Source organism: Sturnira hondurensis, unplaced genomic scaffold (assembly GCF_014824575.4).
Source record: "Sturnira hondurensis isolate 20B ecotype Veracruz unplaced genomic scaffold, ASM1482457v3 Scaffold0017394, whole genome shotgun sequence".
Classification (NCBI taxonomy): Eukaryota; Metazoa; Chordata; class Mammalia; order Chiroptera; family Phyllostomidae; genus Sturnira; species Sturnira hondurensis.
In genome coordinates, this window is record NW_028090025.1 from 6,621,338 (window position 1) to 6,647,115 (window position 25,778).

The 25,778-nt window shown below is 49.6% G+C and overlaps 1 protein-coding gene across 1 annotated transcript; it reads left to right on the forward strand.

Moving 5' to 3' along the window:
- The first annotated feature begins 475 nt into the window (after window positions 1-475).
- Window positions 476-15,696, forward strand: CLEC19A (C-type lectin domain containing 19A). Its single transcript, XM_037067736.1, is given in 5 exon segments — window positions 476-563; window positions 9,705-9,870; window positions 12,549-12,641; window positions 14,210-14,343; window positions 15,563-15,696. Coding segments are annotated over 5 exon segments (615 nt in total).
- The last annotated feature ends 10,082 nt before the right edge of the window (window positions 15,697-25,778 follow it).

Sequence of the window (25,778 nt, forward strand, 5' to 3'; positions counted from 1 at the left end):
TTTAAAACATGACATGGACCAAACAACTGACATCCATGAGTGAGCTGGCTTTAGCCAAAGAGACTTCCGTGCTCTATGGTAACTTTTATTTTTACCTTCTGGATTATATTTTCTCTGAGAAGCAGAGATGGTTTATCTCCCGTAGCAGGCTGTGATTGGAGCTCTGTTATTACCCCATCTTACAGAAGAGGAAGCTGAGTCTCAGAAATGGGTGCACACCCAGGGCTACAAGGCAGCTCAGAAGCAGGACTGCTGGTTCTCCTGGCTCTCCTACGGGGGCTGGCCCAGGACAACTTTCAAGCTGTCATTCTGAGCTGTCTCCAGTGGTGCAGAGAGAAGGGAGGGCAGGAGGAGGAGATTGGGGTCTACCCAGTTGCTCCTGAGCTCCTTGCAGTACCCGTCTGTGCCCAGGAGAGCCAGTCGGACCCAGACCGAAGTACACTCAGGCCAAGACATGGACTTCTTGGGGCCCAGGATGCAGAGGTGGGAGCTGTGGGCCTTGGCCACCATGACCCTCCTCTCTGCACAGGCCTTTCCACAAGCGGACATCAGTATCAGCCCAGGTAAGCACAGGGGCCACGGCTGGGAGCAGGTAGAGAGGAGGACACCCATAGGTACTTGAGATTCGTTCTACCAGAGTCTGGCTGCCTGGACTGCGTGCAGGCCTGCCTGCCCTGAGGAATGTTGGGGGCCTAAGCTGAGCCTCCTAACAGCCCTCCAGCTCCCCTCCCTCCAGCTCCTAGGCATTGTCCTGGGGCCAGACCCAAAGAGTTCTGATTTTAAATCCCAGCTCAGCATCTTAAAAGCTCAGTGGTGTAAGTTTCCTAACCTTGCTGAGCCTCAGCTTGCTTTGGAAAATGTTGCGCAGTGACACCCCCGGGGCCACTGCGCCAGAGACATGGTAAAGTGGGGAAAGCGCACGGTGCAGTGCTGGTGCTGTAGGAAGATCTGAAAATGGTACTTGGTCAGGAATTTGGCATCTGGGCTCCCCACCCCCACCTGGGCTGTGACCGCTGTTCCCAGGAGCTTTCAGGACTGCTGCTGTGCCACCAGGGGTTGGGCATGGAGGGGGACATAGTCGTCCTGTCCCTCGTCCCTCAAGCAGCTCCCTGGAGCCTGGCCCAGCAACGCTCAGCTCTGCAACTTTTATGGAGCATTCCCAAGACCTGGGACCCACCAGCCTCGGGCATATGGCCTTCCAGTCTGTTCTCTGTCCACTTAGAGGACCCAGGGCTTCAGATGGGCTTGATTTCTTCCCCTTCACAATGGGGAGGCAGGGGTGCTGACTCAGGCAACCCTGTTTGGGTAGGAAGAGTCCTGAATCCTTCAGTCTCCTCGTTGCTGAGGATCTTGCCTGTCACCTCCCTCAGGAGGGTTCTTTCCAAACGTAGTTTAAAAAAGATATGATAATAATATCAGTAACAACAAGTATGATTTATATAGCCCACATCGTGTGCCAGTGCTGTTTTCAACACTTTCCATTAATAAATTTATTTAATCCTTACGATAACTCTATGGCAGATAGACTATTTATATCCCCATTAAAGTAAACACCCAATAAAGCGTTATTGGACTGTTATGAAGTTGGTGTAATCTAAACAATAAGGTGATAGGGTTGCCAGATAAAATACTGGTAAATTTTGAATTTCAGATAAATAATAAATCATTTTTAGTATAAGTATGTCTCAAGTATTGCATGGGATCTATTTATGCTAAAAATGATTTGTTATTTATCTGAAATTCAAATTTAACTAGGCATACTCCCCTCCGCCCCCAATTTGGCAGTCTTAGTGGTGAGGGGTGGGGGGTGGTTTCAGTTCGTTTGGGCAAGCCTCAGGGTCTTAGGTTCTGTCATAAACTCTGAGTGTCTGTGTTAGTCAGGTCCGGTTTGTCGTATGACCCTACATGCCTTTCAAAGACCCCACCTCCAGATACCAGTACATTGTGGCAGGGGTTAACGCTTCCACATACGAGTTAGGAGCGACACATTCAGCCCGTAACAGTGTTTCTGCATTCTTGCTCTTGTGGCTCAGTTTCCTCACCTGTGCAATGGGCAAGTAGGAGAGAAGTTGGACAAAATATCATGGAAGGCTGCCTTGTATATTCCGAGGTCTTGCCTTTCTACCCAGCGTGTGTGGGAGGGGCTGGGGCTGAGTTTGAGGGTTGGAGCGGCTAGGGGCCTTCTCTCCCACTAGCTTGTACCCATGAGACGTCCCTCTGGGCTTCAAGTGTCCCCCCCTGGGAAGTGGGGATAATAATGTTTCTTACCAAATATTTCGGGGACCTTCAATGAAATCATGCAAGTAAAGTACTTAACACGTGCTAAGCTCTTGAAAAATGAGAGTTAGTGCTATGACCACTTCTGCCGTGACTGGTGGTGGTGTGATAGCACTGGGCAGACAACAGTTTTCTGTTGTAACATAAAGCCTCCAAGAAAAGAACTTCAGACATCTTTCCCCACACCTCACCTTCACCCCCTTGTAGGTAGGGCTGAGATCGCCTCTAACCCAGCAAACTTAGAGATCTCAGAGCTGCACTTGGAAAAAGTTGGAAGGAAGAATCCTAGAAATCTGTTCGGCCCAAACCTTTTATTTTTTAAAAAAAGTTTCATTTATTTATTTTTAGAGAGAGGGGAAGGGAGAGAGAAAGAGAGAGAAACATCAATGTGTGGTTGCCTCTTGCATGCCCCCTACTGGGGGACCTGGCCCACAACCCAGGCATGTGCCCTGACTGGGAATCAAACCAGCGACCTTTGAGTGTGCAGGCCTGCGCTCAATCCACTGAGTTACACCAGTCAGGGCAGCCCAAACCTTTTATATTACAACTGTGGAAACTGAGGCCTACAGAGGCCAGATGACCCAACCGAGGTCATCATCCATCCAAGCGGTAGTTCTACCGCTCCCCAGGCTCCCAGCCCAGCAGCAGAAAGCCCAGATGGAGCCTGAGCAGATTCTGGGGTGTCCAGCCTGCGGCCCACAGGCCGCATGCAGCCTAGGATGGCTGTGAATGCGGCCCAACACAAAATCATCCATTTACTTAAGATATCATTATTAGCACTATAAGGAGTTAGGAGGAGCCATTTCTCCTGTATCATGTGGCTACAAAAGCAGCCTCGAGAAGGAAAAGCAGAGCTCAGGCACGAGAGCCGTGGGACGGCTGCTGTAGAAATGGGGTCCTTGCAGCGTTACAAGGGAAGCATTTCCAGGGTCCACAGGGGAGGACGAGGTTTAGTGGAAAGGTCTATTTGGGTTGAGATAAATGGCTGCTCCCAGGCTCCTGACGTCTCATCTTCAGCCAACCCGCTGTGGAAAAAGTCCAGCCTTGTTTTCATCAGGTCCAGGAACAGGGGCAGTGTCCAGAGATCCTGTGCCATCAGTTCAATCCATGTTAAAGCCTAGTCCAGTTCAGTGTTTGTCCCCATCCACTAGCTTAATCTGTTCCTGGCTGTGCTTCAGGTGGCTGGCAGCTGGCCCTGTGCCCAGGCCCACACTTGGAGTCCCCGAGGCCAAGCCACAGCTGCTAGGCCCATATGGCAGCTATGGAGAGAGAATGCACAAATGAATGGGGCGAGTGCATTTTACAGAGAGAGAGAAAGAGAGAGAGAGAGAGGGAGAGAGAACAAGCCCTGTTGTTAGGCTGATTATATTATTTTAGGCATCGGAAGGACCAGGCCCACTTTCAAACTAACCAATCAACTTCCCAGTCTTTCGCGGGCTGGTTTTGGGTCCTCCTTCTCACCACTCAATTTCCTAGATCTTCCAGAATTCTGTGTCCCTTATCTAATCCGATTGTTCCTTTTCCCAGGCTTGACTGACAGGCCCTTGTGGTCACCATTTTGATCCCTACGGTGCAGGTGCCCAGTATGGGAATTTCCCCTGCTGTTTTTACTCCCCCTTCCAGCCTGCTTTGGGGCTGGGTCCCCTGGGAAGCCCATGCACGCTGCAACTTCCTAGTGAAGCAGGCTGTGTCCAATTCAGCTCCCCAGTTGATTAGGCTCCCCCGTGTTTACCTTTGCTCCCTTTCTTCGTTAATACTTAGCTACCCACACTAACAGGACCACCAGTTCTGCTCATCAGAGCCAGGGCTCACTGGGAAGCAGGATGGGTTGGCCATGGGACATTCGGACCAGGGAGGCAGTGGGAACCAAAGGTGATGAAAGTGACTGAGCTCTCCTAGTGGCCACACTGGGAGACACTTCCTCCTGACCCTCTGGGACATCTGGGGTCCAGTAGTGTAGGGGTGTAGGGACCCACCCAAATGTGACTCCCAGAGCCTCCTCCTCCTCTCCTGGCTGGCTCCCAAGGCTGATCTGGGCAGGAGGCAGCAGGGTAGTGAGTTTGTGGGTGGCTGGATTGGGGCCAGCCCAGCAAGAAGCCAGTTTGAGTGGGAAGGTGACAATTTATTCTTTTAAAGAGAGAAAGACAGAGTGAGAGGGAGAAAGAGAGAGAAAATGAGCCTTGAACTCTACTGGTGTGTTCTTTCCTTAATAAGCTCGGTGGTTCCAAGGGTTTTGACCCCATTCCAGCCCAGAGAAGCTGGGGGCCTTTGGTGCTGTTAGGTGAAGTAAAGGGCCTTGTACTTTGGCAGCCTGGTTTCCGGAGCAACAAGCTCCTTTGTACATTCCTTTTCCCTGCCCTGTCTTTGTCACCTCCTGAGCCTCTTCTTTTGCCTGCTCCCATCCCTACCCCCACCCATCCTCCCTCCACACCTCAGGATCTTATTTGCAATTCGCCAAGCGCTTTAATCTCTCATGTAACTTTGGGCCTTTGCACATACTGCTCTGCTACCTGGAACACTCATTCTCTGATTCTTCAGGTCCCAGCTGAGACATCCTCACCTCCAGGAAGCCTCCCTGATCTCCAAATGGGGGTTATGTGTCACTCATAGGTGGTCCTGGTGCCCTGTTATAATCCCCTGGGAGCTCCTTGAAGACAAGTGCAGGGCAACCACCAGTTCAACTAGGAAGAGGAAAGGGGCACACAAATAACTAGCTTCCAAAATAACTTGGGGGCTGCTCCCTCAAGTTTTTGCCTGCATGACATACATCCACAAATTACATATTAGTGACATCTTCACGTCTGTGCTTCTTTTTGTCAGTGTCAGTGTCCATAGACATGAGGTTAGGAGCCACCTCTGTGTAGTTCGCCACGCTGGACCTCCAGCATGCAGCTCCAGCCGATCAAGACTGAGACGTAAGGACTCTCTAAATTAGATCTGGAGCCAGACAGCTTGGCTTCATAACTCAGCTCTGCCACTTAGGAGCTGTGTGGCCTTGGGCATGTCACTCAGCCTCTCTGTGCTTGTGGTTTCTCTGTCTGTAAACTCAGGATGACCCACATCAGAGGATGTGTGAATATCAAATAAGCTGGTAAGTACCAAGCACTTGACAACACCTAGTTCAGGTGAAAGCCCAGTAGGGTTGGCCCTGGTTATTCTGTTGCCATCACTACCTGTCAAGCTGTACAACTACAGAAATGTCTTCACAAGGGAGCAGAGGTTAGCAAAGCTACTTTGGCGTTTCGGTTGATGAAAGGTGGTCCTGGGATCCCCCTACTCCCAGTTTCTAACATCCCGGAGGAAAAGTGGGTTTGGGGGCCGGGGTGTACTGGGCAGCGGGGAACTCATTACCACCCCAGTGGGATTGTGAGGCTCCTTTTGGCCTTCTGGACCTCCCAGTTAAAGGCCTTGGCCCGCCCAGGTGGAATGGGGAGTAATTGAGCAGTGACCTGTCACAGCCCCATTTTCTGGTGTGTTTCACCCCAGGCATCCGTAACTATGATTTGCTTAGTGCAGAAAAATCAAAGGGATCAGGGGTGAGGAGGAGAGGGTGTAAGGAGCAATGTGGGGCCAAACTTCGGGGAGATTGTTTTCCTCATGGGGACTTGCTTTTAAAGTAGAGGTCAGGCTTTAGGACCCTGGAGAAGTCTTGGAGCTTTTTCTGGGAGCTAAGATCCTCCCCTCCCTTCCTTCCCAGCTCCCCTAATCATTTAAATAGTCATTTAGTCTTCCTGGACCAGGCTGACTTGGGGAGTAAGTGAACGAATGAGTGGACGAGTGTTGATTCTCCAGGTTCTGTCTGTCGGTCTGGCACACTGTAGACCAGTGCTCCCAGACTTTGCCGCACCGGGGCCTTGGGAGTCTTGTAAATAGGCACATTCTGACTCTGTGGGTTTGAGGCAAGAGTGCTGAGATTGGACACCGCTAATGAGCTCCCTGGTGATGCTGATTCTGCCCTTCCCAGCTATTATCACACTAAATAATCGGAAAAACCAGGGTCATCAAGCAGCCTTCAGTGCTCAGGGAGAACAGTCCAGGCACCATGCCATCCTAGAGTCGGGACACAGGGATGGTGCGCACACCCTTCCCACCAGTGTCCCCAAAAGGGGGCAGTTGCCCCAAAGAAAGTGGGTGGTTTCCTAGCACGTATTCAGTCATTCAAAACTAGTTATTGTGTACCTACTATGTGCCAGGCATTGGGGAGAGTGATAGTTACAATGGACATTGACCTGAGTAGGGGTTGGGGACCAGCCCTGAACAAGAATTCACGCTCACGTGTGAAAGGAGCCAGGAATTGAGACTGGGGCCCTCTCATAGAGCAGGACCCACTCTGGCTCGTCTTATGGGAAAGGGACTCCTCCAGGAGGAAAACAAAACCAAAACCAAAAACAAAGCCCTCCTCCCATTGCCAGAGGGAGGCAAGGAAGTCCACTTCACCCCCAGCTCAGGGAGGAAAAGCAAGACCGCCCTTCTTCAGCCTTCTTTGGCCAGGTCTGGACTCTCAAATGTAAGCACAGGGTTCTAGCAACGTCCCCAGGGCCTTTACGCAGCCCTGGGTTTATAGTGGTAATGTGCTTAACCCCGAAATGAGAGCACTAACCCAAACTCTGCTTTTAATCAGTTGTGAGCCCTGTGGCTTAATTATTGTTAAAGAAAATACAGACACGCGGAGAAATGTGGATCTCTGCTGTGATGTTTTGCGTTGGGCACTGAATATTTTATATTTTGAGGGTTCTGTCTTCCACCCAAGGCAAGGTTTCTATTGACATTTGGGGTTGGAAACTTTTTGGATGAGGGGTTGTCCCATCCTTGTAGGATGTTTAGCAGCCTCCGTGGTCTCTGCCAACTGAATGTCTATAGCACACCCCCAATTTTAACAACCAAAAATGTCTCTGGGCATTGTCCAATGTCCCTGGGGTCAAAAGTGCCCCTAAGCCACTGCTCCAGGGTGTCCGACTAAGGAGGCCTGAGATGTGGGACTTTCCGTTTTAAAACTGGGACCGTCCCCGGGGAACCTGGAATGGTTTGACCACTAGGTGGGGCTCATCCTCCCACCTCTAATAGAAATAGGCTGGGCGGGAGTGGGGAAAATAGTTCAGCACCAGAAACACCACACTCTGCTGGTTAGTCTAGCCAACCCCTGGACCAATCAGTGAGTGTCCTCGGTTACAAGTCATAGGTTGGAAAGAAGGTAAAAGTAGTTTGCTGCTTCTCATTCATGGTAAGGGGGAAACTGCTCCAAAGTAGCTGAGTCTCTCTGTGTAGAAGGCAGTGCCTGAAAGTCCCCACAAAGATCCCCATAACACCCAGCGTCCCACGGGGTCCTTCAGCCCTCTTGGCCAACACTGCGTGCAGGCATCGTGGCCACATCCTCCTAGACCAATGGTCTCCGCTGAGAGAGGAGGAGACCGAGCTCTGAGGGACAGGGACGGGCGGAGGATGCTGAGCCCACTGCACACCTCATGCGCAGCTCTCTCCCTCTGCCACGTAGAGGAGAATTAAAGGAGCCAACTGTGAATCTGTTTAGAAAACGGTGCTCATTGAAAGGCAGCTGGCCCGGACCAACTAGGAGGGGTGGGAAAAACCAGGACTGACCAGTTGCCCGGGTGGGGAAAGGGCTGGTCTGGGTCACATGGAAAAGCCCAATGGCTCTGACAGGAAGCATGGCTTGAACCTACCTGCCTGCACAGCCTGGCTCTGCTGATCAATGCAACTGCCCCTTTCTTCCGAAAAATGCACAGAGGCACGCACACGCACACACACCTTCAACTTTGCATTTAATTTCAGGGGATTGACTGGACTCCTGAAGTACATCAACCCCCATTATGAAGCCCTGAGCTAGTCATTAATAATCATACTATTACAGAGCAATCCATATATGCCCTTGGGCCAAATCCATTGGGCCAAACCCCTTTGGCCCAATTAGTTGGCTGAGCAAGCTTATGCAGTGGGTGCTAGAAGATGATGAGCCATTCTCAGCCCTGTTGACTTCCCTGTGATGAAACATCACACGGACTTCAAGGTCAAAGACTTGGGGTCCAGTCCCTATTCTGCCACTGACAAGCAGGATAACCTTGGGTGAGTCAACTTGTCTAAGCCAGTTTCCCTAATATGATCATAAATGCTCAAAAAATTGTCTTCTACCTTTTTACTCATGCTCAGCCAGTTCTTATAGTGGTTTCAAAGGCAAAGGTTCCACACCCCTGAGTACTGCAAAAGGTACCCTGAAGAGCAACCAGTTTGACGGACGAGAAGGGAAGGGATGTACCAGCATCACACAGCACATCAGGTGCAGAGCCGCTGGCTGAGACTCAGGCCTCCCGACCTTAGGCTAACTAATGTCACCACTGGCCTCTGCCAGTCCTCACGGATTAGCCACTCGGTCTAGTCCAAGGACAGTTCTCAGCACACCTTCCTTCGCACAGCCAGTCATCAGGATGGTGTGTATATATGTATACATGCCATATATATGTAAACCATATACATACTTAAACCATATATACCATATATACATATATATATATATATACACACACACATACATATGTGTGTGTGTGCATATAAAATCTCCTAAGGGGTTTCCAGAGGGACTAAATCTTGGGAGAAATTGTTGTCTCAAACGTGGGTTTTTCAGTATGCCTTTTCAGAATTAAGAACAAATCCAGGAGCTCGATGGCTGCAATTTGTCCATAGACACATGGGAAAATGTCCCCCCTCACCAGAGAGCCCAGACTTGCAAATGGAAACAAGATACCACTTTTCACTTGTAAAGTTTACAAAGGTTGCCATTAAAGCCGTGGGACTCGTGCTGCAAGGGCAGGGTGAGAGGAGCACTCTCAGTACAAATTGCTTTTAGGAGGCAATTTAGCAAACCTTAAAAATCTCTCCTCAGGAAATCATGAGAGATGCTGCAAAGGCTTTGTGTGCAAGGCTGTTCCTCTCAGCATAATGTGTAATTGTTTTTTAAAAAGGGAAACAATCTAATTACCCACAAACAGGGGCATGATTAAATAAATTCTAGAGGGGCCACTCAGCGGACTATTCAAGAGCTATTTAAAACAATGTTTACTAAAACTTACAATGACATGGGGGAATGCTTCTACTCTAATTTTGAGAAATCAGAATGCTGACAGGTGTGAATAATACCGTGTAATCACAATTCTATTTTTTAAAAATTACTGCATTCAAGCATGACAGGAAGAAAACTATACCAAAGTAGTGACATTTTCCAAGTGTTCTATAATGAGCATATATTACTTTATTTTGTAAACTGTTGATACGCATATGTTTTTTGGACCTCGGGGGTAGAGTTGCATTAATCATAATGGAACATGTTTTACTTTCATTCTTGAAAATATGTCGTAAGCTGTAGAAACAGTGTGCGCACCGCCAGCCTCCCTCCCAGTCTGTTTCCTGTCTGCCCCCAGCTATGCCAGGGCTGCCCCAGGCTTCCCAGGGCCCACTGTTCTGGATGGAGGTCAAAGGCCGCTGCTATCGCTTTTTCCCTCTCACTAAGACCTGGGCCGAGGCTGACTTCTGCTGTTCTGCATTCTCCATAGGCCGGAAGTCTGCCAAACTGGCCTCCACACACAGGTGAGTGGGCTTCTCTTTAGTAACTGGAACTAACTTTTATCCAGCCCGATTTCTCGTCGAAACTGTCCTTGGCAATAGAAAGCAAAGCATTTAGTAAGAGGAACAAAAAAGTGTGCTGTACGATCCACCTTTGTAAGTGTCGATCTGTGCTGTGCCCCGCTCTTTATCACAGGTTGGCCCTAGAATGCAACTCACATGATACACTTACAAAGAACATAATATAAGGAATAATGGCTGATGTTTATTTGCTAAGGGTTTAGATATCTCATCATATTAAACCTCCCTCAAACCAAATTAGGTAGATATCTCCATTTTACAGATATGGAATCTGAGGCTCAAAAAAAAGGCAAATAACTTGCTCAAAGTTACACAGCTATAAAGTGATGAAGCTTGGCTGTGAACCTGAGCAGTCAAATTCCATAGCCAACCCACCAAGGCATCCTTTGCGGTCCTCTGTCTCCTAAGCCCCAGCGGCACGGACCATCTCAGAGTTCTTTAGTCTGGTCCAGCCCTTTAATGCCTTCATACCTTTGCACATTCTGTTCCCCCTGCTGGGAATTCCCATCCATATCTTCTCCAGGTATTGTAGATACCTCCTCAACCTTCAAGACACAGCTCTGACTTCTGACTTCTCCAAAGTCTCCTCCGTCTCCGTGGCAGCCTAAATGCTTTCATCACCCTCCTTTCCCAGAGCACTTTCTTCATCACAGTTTAATGACCTGTTTCACCTCTGATGTCCTCGCTGATCTGTGGATTCCTCAAAGCCAGGGGTGATATGTCCCATTGGTACCCACACTACAAACTTACGATCTTGCCTCTGTTTTTCAAGAATCCCAGAGACTGAAGTTAGAAAGGCAGCTGATTTATGCTTTAGAGTGACTGAGCTTTGTTAAAAACAAGACGGGCCCACTCTCCTAGCTTCCAAAGGAGTCTTCCATCTATTTATCCAACAGATACATTGAGTGCCCGCTGTATTCTCGGTGGTGCTGCAGAACATAGTGGGAATACAGGGTCAGACCCGGAAAACAGGAGCCACTATAGATTCTTAAAACAGAGAGAATTTAATCCATACCTAAGTGGTGGAATCTGAGAACTCCAAGAGATGAGAGTGAGGCAACCCAGAGATTCGCAACAATAGGAAAGCTGGTTCCGCCTTTGCCGAAGGGCAGGCCAGTCTGGTGGACACTGGAGCCGCTGAGATGAGGCAGCACCAGCCAGTGACTCCCTAGGCAGAGAGGGAAAGAAACACCTGACTTCTCTCTCCCTCTCCCTCCCCTCCTCCAAGGGTGCCCCCCTTACTTGGAGGGTGGCTGACGCGACAAGGAAAGGCGACCTTCAAGGGTCAAATCCCCTGCGATAGAGCCAGCAGACCAGGACTGGCACGTATAAAAGTGGATAAAGTAAGTTCTCAAGAATTCCCAGCCTATGGAGGAAAGTGAGATCTGTGTAAACAGGAGTAAATTTAAAAGTAACTCCACCTGAAGATTATCCTGTAGCCAGCCCTAGGGAAGGACAGTTCAGCTAGCCTCGTGGCGCGTGGGGACTAAACCCTGGTTAACTGAGCATCAGCAAGATATTGGGCGAATTCAGGGCTTTACCAGCAATATGTGGCCAACTCCTGTTCTTGCTGCCTCAACTTAACTTCCTCCACTCTTCCCAACCCCTAACGCCCCTCTCTTCCTCTCTTACGCTTTCTCCCGTTTCCTCTCTTTTACAGGTTGTTTTCCACTTGGCATAGAATACTTTCCCGGAAACATGAATAAGAGTTGAATCTGAACAATAATTTGGTACCAGTAAGGTTTCATTCCCATAAAAATGGACACTATGAGAAAATTCCCAACTACGTCTTGTCTTTGAGACACAATTGAATTCTATATTTCTGGTGTTTTCCTCGTGCTTTTTCATTTTGTCCTTTCTTTTTCGTAATTAAGCACACAATCAGCTTATGTCCACGGAGCATCTGATTGAAGTTCCAGGTTCTCATACTTTCAGCTTACCTAATTTCATCCTTGTTTTAAGCGACAATTGAATTAAGTTCACTTGATCTCTGCTCCTTATTACTTGCAATAACACCTTGGGCCTTTCTCTTTTCTATTTATTTTCAACAGATATGGGGAAAATGCAATAAAATAGTGAAATAGGAGCTGTTGAACAAAGGTGGTGATAGTGCCAACCTGACCGGCGGCTGCCCCGTGGGTGACTGCCCGCATGCGTGTTCAGCCGTTGCAATAGAAGGCCCTGAGTGGCTTGTGAGAGTGGCTTGTGAGTGGCATTTGAGGATGCCAGTGCTCACCCTGCTGGGTAGGCCCAAGGTCAAACACCTGTTGGACTGAAGGACACTTTGTCCCCCCAAATCGTACCACATCTTTATTTTTTGTCTCTTTATAGTATCTCTGATACAACCCAGCTTGTTTGCTAGCGTCTTTGAAGTGGATTTAAATCTATAGGGTGAATAATGTTGCTGAGTCTTACTCTCAGCTGGCATGGATCAAATCCAGAGGTGCCCGTGAGATGACAGCCACATCTGGTGACCTAATTAAGAAAGAAAAAGGAGACAACAGCATGATTGCATCATAGCTTCTATTTACTTTGGTCCAGGAAGGTTAACAAGGATCACTTTCAGATTTCTGTGAGTGGAGGCAACAAGTAACATGTTGCTGCATTTCTTGCCTTTGCAGCTAGGAGGAGAATGTCTTTGTGTATGACCTTGTGAACACCTGTGTCCCTGGGATCCCAGCTGACATCTGGATGGGGCCTCACGGCCACAGACAGGTGAGGAAGCGATGGCCATCAGGCCCTCTTGGAAGCTCCAGCCAAGATTCCATTTTCGTTTAACCAACCTTTCATGTGGAACTTATGTACCGGGTTGCTGCTCAGTGCTCAGCAGGCAGAGAGAACTCAGACACCAAGATGCCCCAGTTAGAATTCAATAAACATTGTGACAGAGGATATGATGGTCAGGGAAGGCCTCTGTTTCTCTGGGGTTATCCAAAAAACAGACATAAAACATGATTAGATTTCTAAGGGATTTGTGTGGGGAAACATCTATGAAGGAAAAAAGGGGAGGGGCACAAGGAGGCAGGGAATGTCTTTAGACAGTGATGTGGGTCTGAGACCTGTGCAAGGAGAGGGAAGGAAGGACTGGGCAGGAACAGCCTCAGATGACAGCACAGTTGTGAGAAGGTCTTGGCGAGGCCATGGCAAGTGCCCAGGCAGAGGATGCCCATGAGAGGAATGGGCCAGCGCTCGTACCTCTGACATGCAGAGTAACTGGCAAGCGACTGGGCACAGCCTGCAGGAAGCCTGGCCTCCCGGGGAAGGCAGTGGTGGATCCAAAGAGGCCGGGACACCGAGGCTGTCAGTCAGCTCGCCCCCTGCTGCTTCTTTTTCAGGGCTAGACAACACGTACGTACCCAGGCAGGCACTAGCTAAATCCTTTGCATGCTTTAATCTTTCAAGCTTCACAATAACTCTCTGAGATACTAACTCTGTTTTCTAGGTGTGGAAACTGGGGCTCAGAGAGGTTCAGCATCACATCTAGATTGCAGAGCCAGGAAATGGGTGAAGCTAGAACCTCAAGCTTTAGTCTCTCTCTGAAGCAGCAAGCGAATTCCCATCGAATGATGTGGCCTCCATAATCATCAGTGCTTTGGGGAGACTTTTCTAAACAGTTGAATAAGTGAAGAAATGACCTTTGTTCCAAGACATGGCAAAAATGTAGTTCCTTCCCCAATTTGCACATTTACTGCAACGCCAATCAAATTCCCAAATTTGGACAAAAAGCAAAGGGATGAAGGGTGACTTCCAACCACTCATAAATTTATTTTAAAGTGTAGTAATCAAAAGAGTAAGAGAGAAAGAAAGAAAAGGAAGGGAGGAAGGGAGGAAGGAAGGAAGGAAGAGAGGAACGAAGGGAGAGAGGTTAGGGAGGGAGGGAGGGAGGGAGAAACATCTAGTAGTTAGGGTCTGGGGAACTGGAGTCAGATAGAGCTGGGTTCAAATCCCGGCAATAATGCTTTGTTAACTGTGTGAATTTGGGTAGACCAGTCTGAGCCCCAGTTTTCCCATCTGTAAAATGGAGGCAATAATGCCTGCTTTGTAGGGTGGTGGGGGTAAAATGAGTAAAACACCTGGCGTGCTATATACTACGCCCTCAACAAATGGCAGCTAGTAATGGTGGCAATCATAGCAGTGTATCAGGTTACACGTGAGGACTTCTGCACTGTTAGATGTGCCATTCAGAATGTTGTCCCTGAATGGGAATTCGCTGAAATGCTCAATCTTTCTCTCCTTGGCTTGCTCCTTGCCTCTGGATGGACCCCCCCCGCCCCCCCCCCCGGGAAGGGCAGTTTGAATGGACCGATGGCTCATCCTATGACTACAGCTACTAGGCTGGGAGCCAGCCAGATGATGGGGTCCATGCCGGCCCAGGAGAGGAGGACTGCGTGCACATGTGGTACCTGCCCACCAGTGGTGGGTCCCCTGCGACCAGGGCTCTTGCAGCAGCGCTGGAGAGGAGCCACCGATGGCCAGGAGACTGGTGAGTCAGGTCTCTGGGACATAAGGAGCATGGCCCTCCTCCATAGTGAATACGTTTTAAATAGTATTTAATGGTGCGTTATTGACATGCAGCCTATGATTTGGATGAAAAGACATTAGAGGTGGAAGCACGACAGAAGGATAGTGCTTCTTTGTCAGCTCAGCAGCACACCACAGTGTGAGCCCCTCCCCCAGGCTGGCACTCCTGATCCTGACTGCTAGAACAAAGGTGGGCCTGGGGAGGCACTGGGGGGTCAGTAGTGAGAAGACTGTGCTCCTGAGTTCAAACCCTAGCCTTGTTGCTTTCTAGCTCTGTGGCCTTACAGGGAATTATTCATTTTCTCTGAGATTCTGTCTCAGAGCTGTTCTGAGGATTAAAGGGAGTACAGCTGATGTAGCATATGGACTCAGGTTGAATGCCCTGGTCTGATCTCTAGCTCCACCCCTTAACTAATTGTGCAGCCCAAGGTACGTGCCGTGACCACTTGGCCCCTCAGAATATTCACCTGCAAAATGGGGGTAATGATACTTAACTCACAAGGTTGGTGTGGAAAAACAAAACTAGAAAAATGTACATAAAGAGGCTGCAATGGTTAGCATGCAGTATGAGCGATCACCAACCACCACCACCATTAAAAACATCGTCACTCCTCACATCAATCTTAGAAGTAATAATGGTTCATACTTCCTTTTTGTGGATGAGGAAGCCAAGGCTCAGAGAAATTAAGTGATTTGTTCCAGGGCACACAGCAAGCAAGCAGTAGAGCTGGGTTTCAAACCTAGATCTATGGAACTCCAGATCCAAGCACTCAACTGCTAGTCCCTCCTTGGTCCTTTTTCCGTTTCCAATTGGTAAGGGAGGTATAGAACAGAGACTAGCTGTCCTGGGAGCCGTTCTGGAGCCTGGTAGCCACAGGTGGGCCAAGCCTCTGGGTGAAGTTTGTCCTGCACCTCCATGGGGGCAAGCGAAGACTAGCCCTGAGAGAGTAAGGCTGGACAGACAGACCGCAGCCTCAATAAGCATCAATAAGAAAGGGATGCCAGCGCAGGCATGAGGCCTGCTGGAAAGGGCTTTCACTCCAGTGGGGAGGTCGGGAACTTTTATTGTGGTGGGTGGGCCTTCACCCAGGTTCTCTGCTTCTTCTCACCCCAGCTCTGAGGTCATGGAACAATAATACCTGCCGCTGAAAGTTGCCCTCTGTCTGCAAGATTGCATCTCAGTCCACTCACCCAGTCTTGTCTCTCGGGGTGAACCCAGCTCTAGCAGCATCTTGTCACTGTGCCTAGTGTAGAACTGACACTTGATAAATGTAAAACACAGAGGAGATAAATCTCCAAGACAGAGATTTTACACAAGCAAATCTTGACAGAGAGTGGTTACTTGGTCACAAGTGACAGGAAACCCAATTCAAACTGGCTTAATAAATTAAAAAGATGGGTGGATTTATTGATCCAAGGAACAAAAGGCCAGGGGCTGATCTAGATTCCGAGCCGGTCCCCGTTGGCCTGGCCTGGGGCGCATGCGCACCCCGGAAGCACTCACTCTGGCCTGTGCTGCTGGGACAGGCTCCGAAGCCAGTCGCCCAGGCAGAGACGGGCGGCCATCGGTGTCATCAACCACGTGAGCCAAAGGGGAGGGTCGTTCCCCACAGGGAAGTGAAAATATTGCCACACTCATGCATTGCTGGTGAGAATGGGAAATGGTAAAGCCATTCTGGAAAACGGTTTGGTACTTTCTCAAAAGTTAATATAGAATTACCAGGTGACCCAGCAATTCCAGGCCTGGGTATGCACCAGAGAATTGAAAACAGGGAGTATTCAGACATGAATATGGTCATAGCTGCGTTATTCATAATCTCCCCAAAGTGGAAACATCTTTGAGGGTACGACCCAGATGGCCCCATTTCATTGTCAAGGTCCCGAGCAGTACCCTGACTGTAGTACGACGAACTGGCGTGGTTGGGGGCTTAAGTGCCTTTGAAGTCTGGTCACACTGAGTCCTGGGCTTGGTCTGCCCTCCTGCCACAGGAGATGAGAACTTCTCCGTCTGCGGCCAAAGAGGCTCTTGGCTTTCACTCCTGGAGCAAGTGTCTGCTACTCGTCCTCGGCTGTTTCTCATGTGTCTGTAGTAGCCCCATCCAATCTAGCTATGCTCATCAGCTACCGGATGCATCACTCCTGCTAGGGCTTCCCCTCCCCCGGACACCTTCCCAGTTTACTCCATGCGAGTTCGGACAATGGGACACCACCCCGTGCCAGTGGCTGCCCGTGTTCCGCACGCGCCACTGATCTCCAGCCTGGAGGAAAGCTGCCCAGCTCCGGGCCCCCATTGGGTCGTCTGCTTCCTCAGACGCCCCTGGTATCAGTGATTCCAGATCGGGTTCTCTGGAGAGGTTGCTGAGACAGAGTTTGGAGTAGATGTTTATTAGGGATCGACACTTGTGAAGGGAAGGCAGAGAAAGAAGTGGGACTGAGTCGTGGCCTGACAAATTGTCAGCCAACCTGCTAGGGAGACCTGAGGCAAATATGGGCCATCAGAGTGGACCACACAGGGCTGAAATGGCCAGGCCTTTAGACCCAACTCGACTCAGTCACTGATGTGGGCTTCCCCAGAAAGGATGTGGCTGAGGCTGACAGCTGGGGGTCCCCTGCTCCCTTCCTTGAAGGGCCCCCTGGGTGGCACATCTACATATTCGCACATCTGAAATCAAAAAGACGGGAGATTCACATCCCACCACTGCCACCTACTGTGTGACCCGACGGGAGTGGTTTAACCTCTTTGAATTTCAGTTTCCTCCTTTGTAAAATGAAAACAGTCTCTTCCAGCTCTTACTGTGACTCAACAGGCAGGTTTGGGAGATAAAAGGTGACTTCTCCAGAAAACTACAACTTGTTCCTCAAGCATCACAATCGTCTCTATCTTACCCCTTTGGATGGAAGTCTTTCTCAACTGTCTTATACATTTCCCTGCTTTCTTAAACAGAAGGAACCGAGAAGATTTGTCTTTATTTGATGGCTCAGTGGGCTGCATCTACTTCAGGTATTTTTTGTCTCCTGTCATCATATCTGGGTGTCATTGTGCCTGTCTCTGACAGCTCACAGAATCCCCCACCTTTTCTAGGCTGTTGCTGCTGCTGAGATGCCATGGGAGGGAATAATGAGAGAGAGAGAGAGAGGGAGGGAGGGAGGGAGATTGATGATAAATGATGGGTGGATGGATGGGCAAATGGATGGATGGACACTTGGCTTCATAGATGCGTGGGTGGATGGGTGGATAGACTGACAAGAAGGCAGTGAGGATTCAACCTTAAATTTCAACTCAGTAACTGTAAAACTGGGGGAGAGGGTTGAAAACACAGAAGGCCGACCACAGCCTCAGAGCAGTCCTCTCAGGGAAGGGCAGGACTACGTCTTGCCCCCATGAAAGGTTCTCGGAGGGAATATGTTTCTCCCGTGTTCAGTTTATAAGTAGGGAGCTCTTGGTGGAGATGCAGAAACGACTCAGGAGATGATTCAACTGTCAAAATAAACAGATGGGGCACAGTTAAGTGGTTTGCCCAATTTGAAGAAGAAGAAGAATTTTTTGAAGAAACAGAGACGTCAGACCTCTTATTTTGAAGCAAATCTCAGAGCCAACAGGCCCTGAAACACATCTTTTTAAAGAGGGTCCAACCGGCTGGGTCACTCTTTTGAGAAGCCCTATATTCCCTCTCCTGATACTCACGAACACGTTAACCTGCCAGCACGTTAACAGAAGATTCCGGGGCTCTCTTTTCCAGACCAGGGTGAGCCATACAGCACCTCTTCCTGACATCTGCTCAGCGTCGGGGACTTGAGCCATGGAAGCTCATTCTTCCTCCCAACAGCCCCACGACGGGAGATCTGCTGACCTTGTGACATGAACGTGAATGTCGTCTGTCACCTGTGACGTGGGAGATGGGGAATAAGCGAGGTTGAGAACCGTCGCCCTGAAGTGACTGACGATTAGATGGACTATGGCTCATTCTTCAGTGGAATCTACGAGGCCTTTACTCACAGTGCAAAATACATCTAGGCTGTATTGTGGATGGATAAAAGCCAGTTTCAGGAAAATGCGTAAAATATTGTATCACTTGTGTATCCAAATCTCCTCCACAGAATTTTACTCTGCATTTCTGTAGTCACACATATCTGTAAATACGGAATAAAAAGTCTGGAAGGATTCATACAAAAGTGTAAAATGGAGGACCTCAGAGACGGGAGTAACGGTCTCAAGGGAGCCCTTTAGCTTACTCCATCATGTTTTACAGTGGTCCTACATTCACGGAGCTCTGTGTAGTTAAAAACATATCTCCACTTTTAAAGTGAGTGTCAGTCCATTCTGTCTCACAACGTCCAGGGCTGGGTTTGACTTGGCCAAGGACCCAGGACCAATCACCAGGACAGACAACGACACATTTAATATATTTATTACCAAAATGCTTACAAGAAGGTAGTACCAATTTCCACTCTCATATATGCCAAGATAACAAGAATAGTGACATTCTTTGCTAGTACTGGTTTTAATTAATATTACTTTGATAACCATTGAGGATGAGCACTTCTCGTCATGTTCTTGGCCATTTTGAATTGGAGGGAAGGGTGCCCATTTCTTCAGTCCCCATCGGCTGGGAAATGCCCACCTCCTAGAGCCCAGTGACCACTTAATTAACACGTGCCCCTTACAGAAACCAGGCTCCCAGCAAACCCACCCTCTGTGGGAACCTATACTTTTCCCCACTTCCTCAGGAGTCATTGCTATTTGCCTCACAACAGAAAGACTCCAACAGTAACACGGTCCTGTCAACGCCAAGTCTCCTAGGGAGCGCCCGGTCGGCGTTAATGATACCATGTATCCCCAGTCCTGTCAAAGCCAAGTCTCCTAGGGAGCGCTGGTCCGTGTTAATGATACCATGTATCCATGGGGCGAGGCCCCAGCTGCGAGGCAAGCACAGGTGCAGGGGAGAGATGGGGGGAAGCCCTGCGGGAGCTTTCAGGGGCTCCGCAGGCTCGGCTCTTCTCTACGTGGGCCCTGGCAGCTTGACATTCACCAGTACCTCCTTGCCAAGCCCCACAGTGCATTTGCACCACCAGTGTCATTAGCTCATTACCTTTCATCCATGTAAGCCAGCCCATTGCCAGCCCCAGCCATTGGCTTTATGGAGAAGAATGTTTTTGCAAGAAGGGCCTCATGGTAATAATAGAATGGCGGGGTGTGAAATTGTAGGCATCAGAATTACAATGAGGGGCAGACCCGTCTTTATCAGGACAACATCTTGGTAAAACACTTGGTGGGGAAGGGAGCCAAAGTAACAAAAGAGATGGCCAAACTGCTCCAGATTCAAAACAAGTGGGAAATATGTGGTGATCACGTGTCAAAGATTTACTTAATTCACCAGTGAAGGCACACGCAGAATGGGAAAAACTGCTTCAGAGGTTAGGAGAAACTAATATACACACACCACCGTATATATTCCCACAAACGTTTAGTGGGAACAAAGAATGCTACAGGAAATGTGCGAGTGAAATGCAAAACTAGTTCATGACCAACAGGGCAATAAAACCTATAGGCCAGGAGCCGGCAAGTTGCGGCCCGCGAATCGAATCAGACCTCCCAACTGTTTTTGTACGCCCATGAGCCAAGGATGTTTTTCACCTTTTTAAACAGTTGGGAAAGAAGCCAATATTTCCTGACACACGCAAATGACATGAAATTCAAATTCCAGTGTCCGTAAATGAATTATTTTTTAACCTTCAACTGAGGACATGCTCAGAGAGGGGGAAGGAGAGCAAGAAACATTGATGTGAGGGAGAAACCTTGAACAATTGCCTCTCGTGCGCGCCCTGACCGTGGGAACCGAACCCGCAACCTTTAGGTTTACAGGACGAAGCTCCAACCGAGCCACGCCGGCCAGGGCCGTAAATGAAGTTTTACTGGAGCACAGCCATGCACATTGATAGCAGTCTGGTGCTTCCACAATACGACGGCAGAATCAAATAGTTGCAACAAAGACTGCATGGCCCACGGAGCCTAAAATATTTGTCACCTGGCCCTTCTCAGGAACAGCGTGCTGGCCCCTGCCGTAGGTAATAACACGCCAGTAATCTGGGAGATGGTATCCTCTCCTGCACAAAACTCAATTAAACGTAATTTTCTACAAGTTAGCATCTAACTTTATAGAATCTGGGCCCAGTCAAGAACAAAGTCAAACTTACACCCCCTAGAAAACCAGACGACCTTTAAGCAGTGTTCCAATTTGACTTTGAAAGGTTGTACAGCTATCTTTTTTCTTTATTTCAAACTTTCAGATGATTGTTCTTAACTCTCAGAACAGAGAAATTATTAAGTCATGCCGACTCGGGGATCTATTACAATCTACAGTTCAAGGCCCAGAAGGTCACTGCCTCCACAGGAATAGGTAAAAAGGCCGAACAGGTCTATGAATCGGGCCAGTGCGTCTCAAGTTCTAAAGTGCATGTTGATCAGCAGGAGGTTTTTTTCTTTTATCCTCACCCGTGGGCGTTTTTTCGTTGCTTTTAGAGAGAGAGGGAGAGAAGCATCCATGTGAGAGAGAAACACAGATTGCTTGCCTCTACACACGCCCTGACTGGGGATTGAACCCACAACCTTTCGGTGTAGGGGATGACGCTCCAGACAGCTGAGCCACCCGGCCAGAGCAGCAGAAGGTCTTGTCACAGGGCGCACCCTGCTCAGCAGGTCTGGAGCAGGGCCTGAGGGCCCAATGAGCCCCCAGGAGATGCAGATGCTGCTGGTCCAGGGACCACACTTCGAGCAACAAGTAGTCATGAATGTTGAAACTGTTTGTTGAATTTTTCCCACATGTCGTGCACTGGGCTCAGCACTCCAAATGTGACGGTGAAGCCGATGGTTGAATGCAGAGCTCTGTGACTTCTCGGTGCTCCAAGCGAAGGGAGTAGAAACAGTCGTGCTCAGGACTGGGAGGGAATGACTGCAGGGGAGGGAATGACTGTGGTTGGGGTGGGGGCCGTCTCGCCTTGGGGCTAACCAACACAGTTCCATGTCTTCCTCTCTCTCCCGTGTCCAGAGAACTGCTAGTCTCTGGAAGATACCCTCCGGACAGGCTGAGTATCTGCTTTGTGTTGGTATCAGACCCCTGAAGGACGAGGAGTGCCTTTTAACTGGGATGTCACTACAGCAGTGCGTCACTTGCTGTGTTGGTAGGCACCCACCAGGCGTCTCCCTCTGAGGACCTTCGTTCATCAAATTCCCAGACTTTGACTCAGCTCCATTATCTTTGTTATAGAGTCTCGAGTAGTCTCTTCATGCACAAAAACAATCACCTGAATACAGAACAGGTACATATTTCTGGAATTTTAACCTGTCTTCCTGGGGAGGACGGAAGGAAGGAGCAGGTGCCCACACTCAGCCGAAGGGCTCGCCACCCTGGCCAAGCAGTCCCTTTGCGCTGCCCCCCCCGCCCCCTCCCCCACCCCGCCGTAGAGCAGTGACAGGATGCTGTGGTTGATCACCCAGATGTCGCTGTGATTTCCACTGTGTTGCGTCACCCGCACTGTTTCTGGCAGTCCAGAGGACAAGTGGCATGTGTTTGGGAGACAGCAGAGCCCTTTCGGAGGTGCCGTGGAAGAAACACCAGCCTGGATATTAAGATACCTGGTGTCTGAGTCCTGTACCTGCCTTGAACTTGCTGCGTGATTCTTTTCTGTTTGGAACTGACCACACAAAATAGCTTCAGGAAAAAAGCAAGGACCTCAATCCTCCCAGGTGAGGGANTGCCGCCGCCCCCCCCCGCCCCGCCCTGTTGAGCAGTGACAGGATGATGTGGTTGACCACCCAGATGTCGCTGTGATTTCCACTGTGTCGCGTCACCCGCACTGTTTCTGGCAGTCCAGAGGACAAGTGGCATGTGTTTGGGAGACAGCAGAGCCCTTTTGGAGGTGCCATGGAAGAAACACCAGCCTGGATATTAAGATATCTGGTGTCTGAGTCCTGTGCCTGCCTTGAACTTGCTGCGTGATTCTTTTCTGTTTGGAACTGACCACACAAAATAGCTTCAGGAAAAAAGCAAGGACCTCAATCCTCCCAGGTGAGGGACAAAGTCCAAAACCAAGGCAGGGCTGCATCCAGGGACAGTGATCACCGTGCTTCTAGCTCCTGTCAGCTTGATGCTTCACCATCTGCCCTGCCTGCTTAGGGCACGCCTTCATCTGTGCAGCCTGAACATCCACCTGAGTCCTGATCACAGTCATCGGCCCCTGCCTCCCCTGTCACCCTCCGTCCTTGGGAGGGGTTCTCCTCCCAGGAGGGGCTTTGTCAAATACAAACCACCAATCCAGAGCCCACACCCCTAACCACCTCCCTCACTGCGCTTTCACCCAGGGGCCACTTCACACCTGTCCTAATCGCCCCAGGGCCAGCCCCTGGTCCCCAGGGTTCACTGGAATTGTTCAAACTAGCCAATGGTAGGCCTGTTTGCCCCGCCTCACCCTTCCTCCCTGCAGAAGCCACAGTGAAGCCTCTCACCACCACCCCCATCCCCTTCCTCTGTCCTGTGCCTGTCACTGGTGCTTCCCCATGCGTCCCACCCATCATGTGACAGGTACTTCCAGCTCTTGGGATCTGTGAGTATAATGGACCGCCGGCTCAATGGCAGTCAACTCCTATCTGTTGGCCCTGCCATACCTAACTAATAATAAAGCCTGTTTACACAGGGACTCAGTGCCATCGGAAGGCAGTCTCTCTGAGCCCTGCTTTCCGTGGTGCTGGCTTCACTCCCAGACAAGGCCGTCCCTCTGGGGTGGCAGAGGTCTGCTGACATCAGGCCATACTCAGAGTTCAGGGGCCTCCATGGAAGGAGGAACGCTCTTCCCAACAACAGCAGGACACTCGATTTCTGTCGGCCTGGCTTGGGTGACATGCCCGTCCCCAAACCAGTCACTGTGGGCAGAAAGACAGAGACTCTGACCTGATGATATAGGGGACCTCTGACCCCCCGGGGGCCCGGAGTGTGAGCTGCTCTACCCCAAGCCACATGGACTGAGAGTTTGTGACCCCAAGAAGCAGACCCCGACCGTGAGGATTGGGGGCAAGTAGGTTATTTGGGAGGTGACCCCAGGAGCACTAGCGGGAGATGGAGAAGTGAGGCAGGGAAGGGACCGGGGCCACTACCAGGTGCATTCGTGACGGAGTGACTGCTTGGTCAGTCGGGACCCAGTGCAGACGGGCACTTCTGGGAGACTGTGCAGAACTTGTCTAAGAGGTAAGGGACTTGGGGTATCTGTCACTGGTTGAGGCTGCTTCAAGGATGTGTATTTTCAACCATTTCCAACCTGGCCTGAGTGCTCACTGCGCAGCTTCTGGGGCCAGGGAACATCTCAGGCAGAAAATCTCAGGGGCCCAGGGGATATGGCCCGGGGCAGCACCAGCATCTATTACAGTCAGAGACAAAACCTCCCCCCACTCCGCACCTCTTAAAGTGGTCTCGTTCGTGAAGTCAGGTCATTAGAATACAGGCTCACTGCACTCTCCCAGGGACAGCCACACGCTTCTTGGGGTTGAGACACATAAGGAAGTGGTTGGTGTCTCAGTCAGGGTCTCAACAGAAAAGATATGGCGCAGGCTGAACTGTTTATGTAAAAAGAATTTGCAGCCCTGGCTGATGTGGCTCATTTGGCTGGAGTATCATCCCACAGACCAAAAGGCTGCTGGCGCGATTCCTCGTCAGGGCATATGCTTAGGTTTCGAGCTCAATACCCAGTCAGGGTGCAAGCAAGAAGGCAACCAGTTGATGTTTCTGTCGTGTTCTCTCTCTCTCCCCCTCCCTCCCCCTTCTGTCTCTAAAAGTAATAAAAAATGTTCTTGAATGAGGACAAAATAAAATAATTTTTTTTTATTTAAAAAATGAAAAGAAATTGCTGATGGGGTGGGGCAGCATGCAGAACTAGCAGAAGCAGGGAGTGGTCCCACCTCGAATGGGACCAGGGCGGGAGATGTATCACAGAGCCCGGGGGAACCAGGGAGGTGGGAGGGGGACCACTGCACAGCGTAGTAGCCCGTAGCCGTAGCCTGGAGGGACGCAGCCACCGCTGGGACTTTAGCTGGGAGGGCGGGGCCGGGAGGGGCAAGAGAGCACCAAATCTCATTCTTCCTGCTCTCCAGATACTTCCACTGGCCGAACCCAACGGGAAACCAGAGTCCAAGGATCTCTTTGCTCCTGGAGAGCAAAGCCGAGCAGAGAAGGATAGCATCTGGATATAGGCAGACAAATAGAGAGAAAAACCTGCCCACCTGGGTTCAACTCCTGGTACCTCTGCTTACCAGCTGTGCCACTGTGGGCGAGCTGCTTAACCTGTCTGCACCACAGTTTCCTCATCTATACATTGGCAACAGTGTTCCTCTTCTGGTTGTCGTACAGCTTAAAACACAAGAAAGCACTTAAAACAGGCATTTTGTAAATGATCAACAATTATTAGCTATTATTATTATCATATAATTATGTTAGTTATCATCAATATTATCCTGTCACTTATCACCACATGACAGCCCTGTGCTAAGTACTGAATTGCTATAAAGTTAAAATGGGATCAGATGTGTTGAAGGAATTAGAAATTTTGAGCATACTCTCAGAAGCTGAAGAGTATTATTATTATTTTGCCTAAGACGTTTCAGTGAATATTGCTCCAAGGGCCCACAGGGGTGGGGAGAGAGAGTGAGTGGGGAAGAGAGAGAGACACCAGGGGTAGGGAGAAATCTGATTTTTCTACATCTGGGACCCTCCTTTTAACTCCTGCCCAAAACCATTTCATGCCTTCTCTGCACCAAGAGCAAATTTTAAAGGAGTGTGATATGCTTTTCATTAAGTCAGCGATTTTCAACCCTTTTCCTCTCATGGCACTCATAAAGAATTACTAAAATTTCTGTGGTGACCAAAACATATATTCTCTGCCAATCTGACAAAAAATAGCTATAATTTTGATTTAGTCACACCAGATGACCATTGTGGTGGCTGCTGTCATTGGTTTCCTTGACACTCTATGGGAAGGGGGGTCAGGGCCCCTGGCTAAGTAGTTGGGTGTTGTGCGTTTTCAAAAGTCTTGCAGCGCACCGGTTGAAAATCACCGTGATAAGTCAAGATAGACCTTTTCAGCTCCTCATCTCTGGGAAGGGGCTGAGTGGAGCCTGGCTCCCCTGACGTTCTGAAGAAAGGTTTTAAGGCGGCAGAGTCCCTCCTACATTGTGGTAGAAACAGCACGGGGCAGGGCAGAAAACCAGGCTGGGTGGGGGGAGGTCAGACCCTTCTTCTCTCTAGTGATTGCTAAGGGCCAGGCACTCTGCCGAGCACTACAGTCAG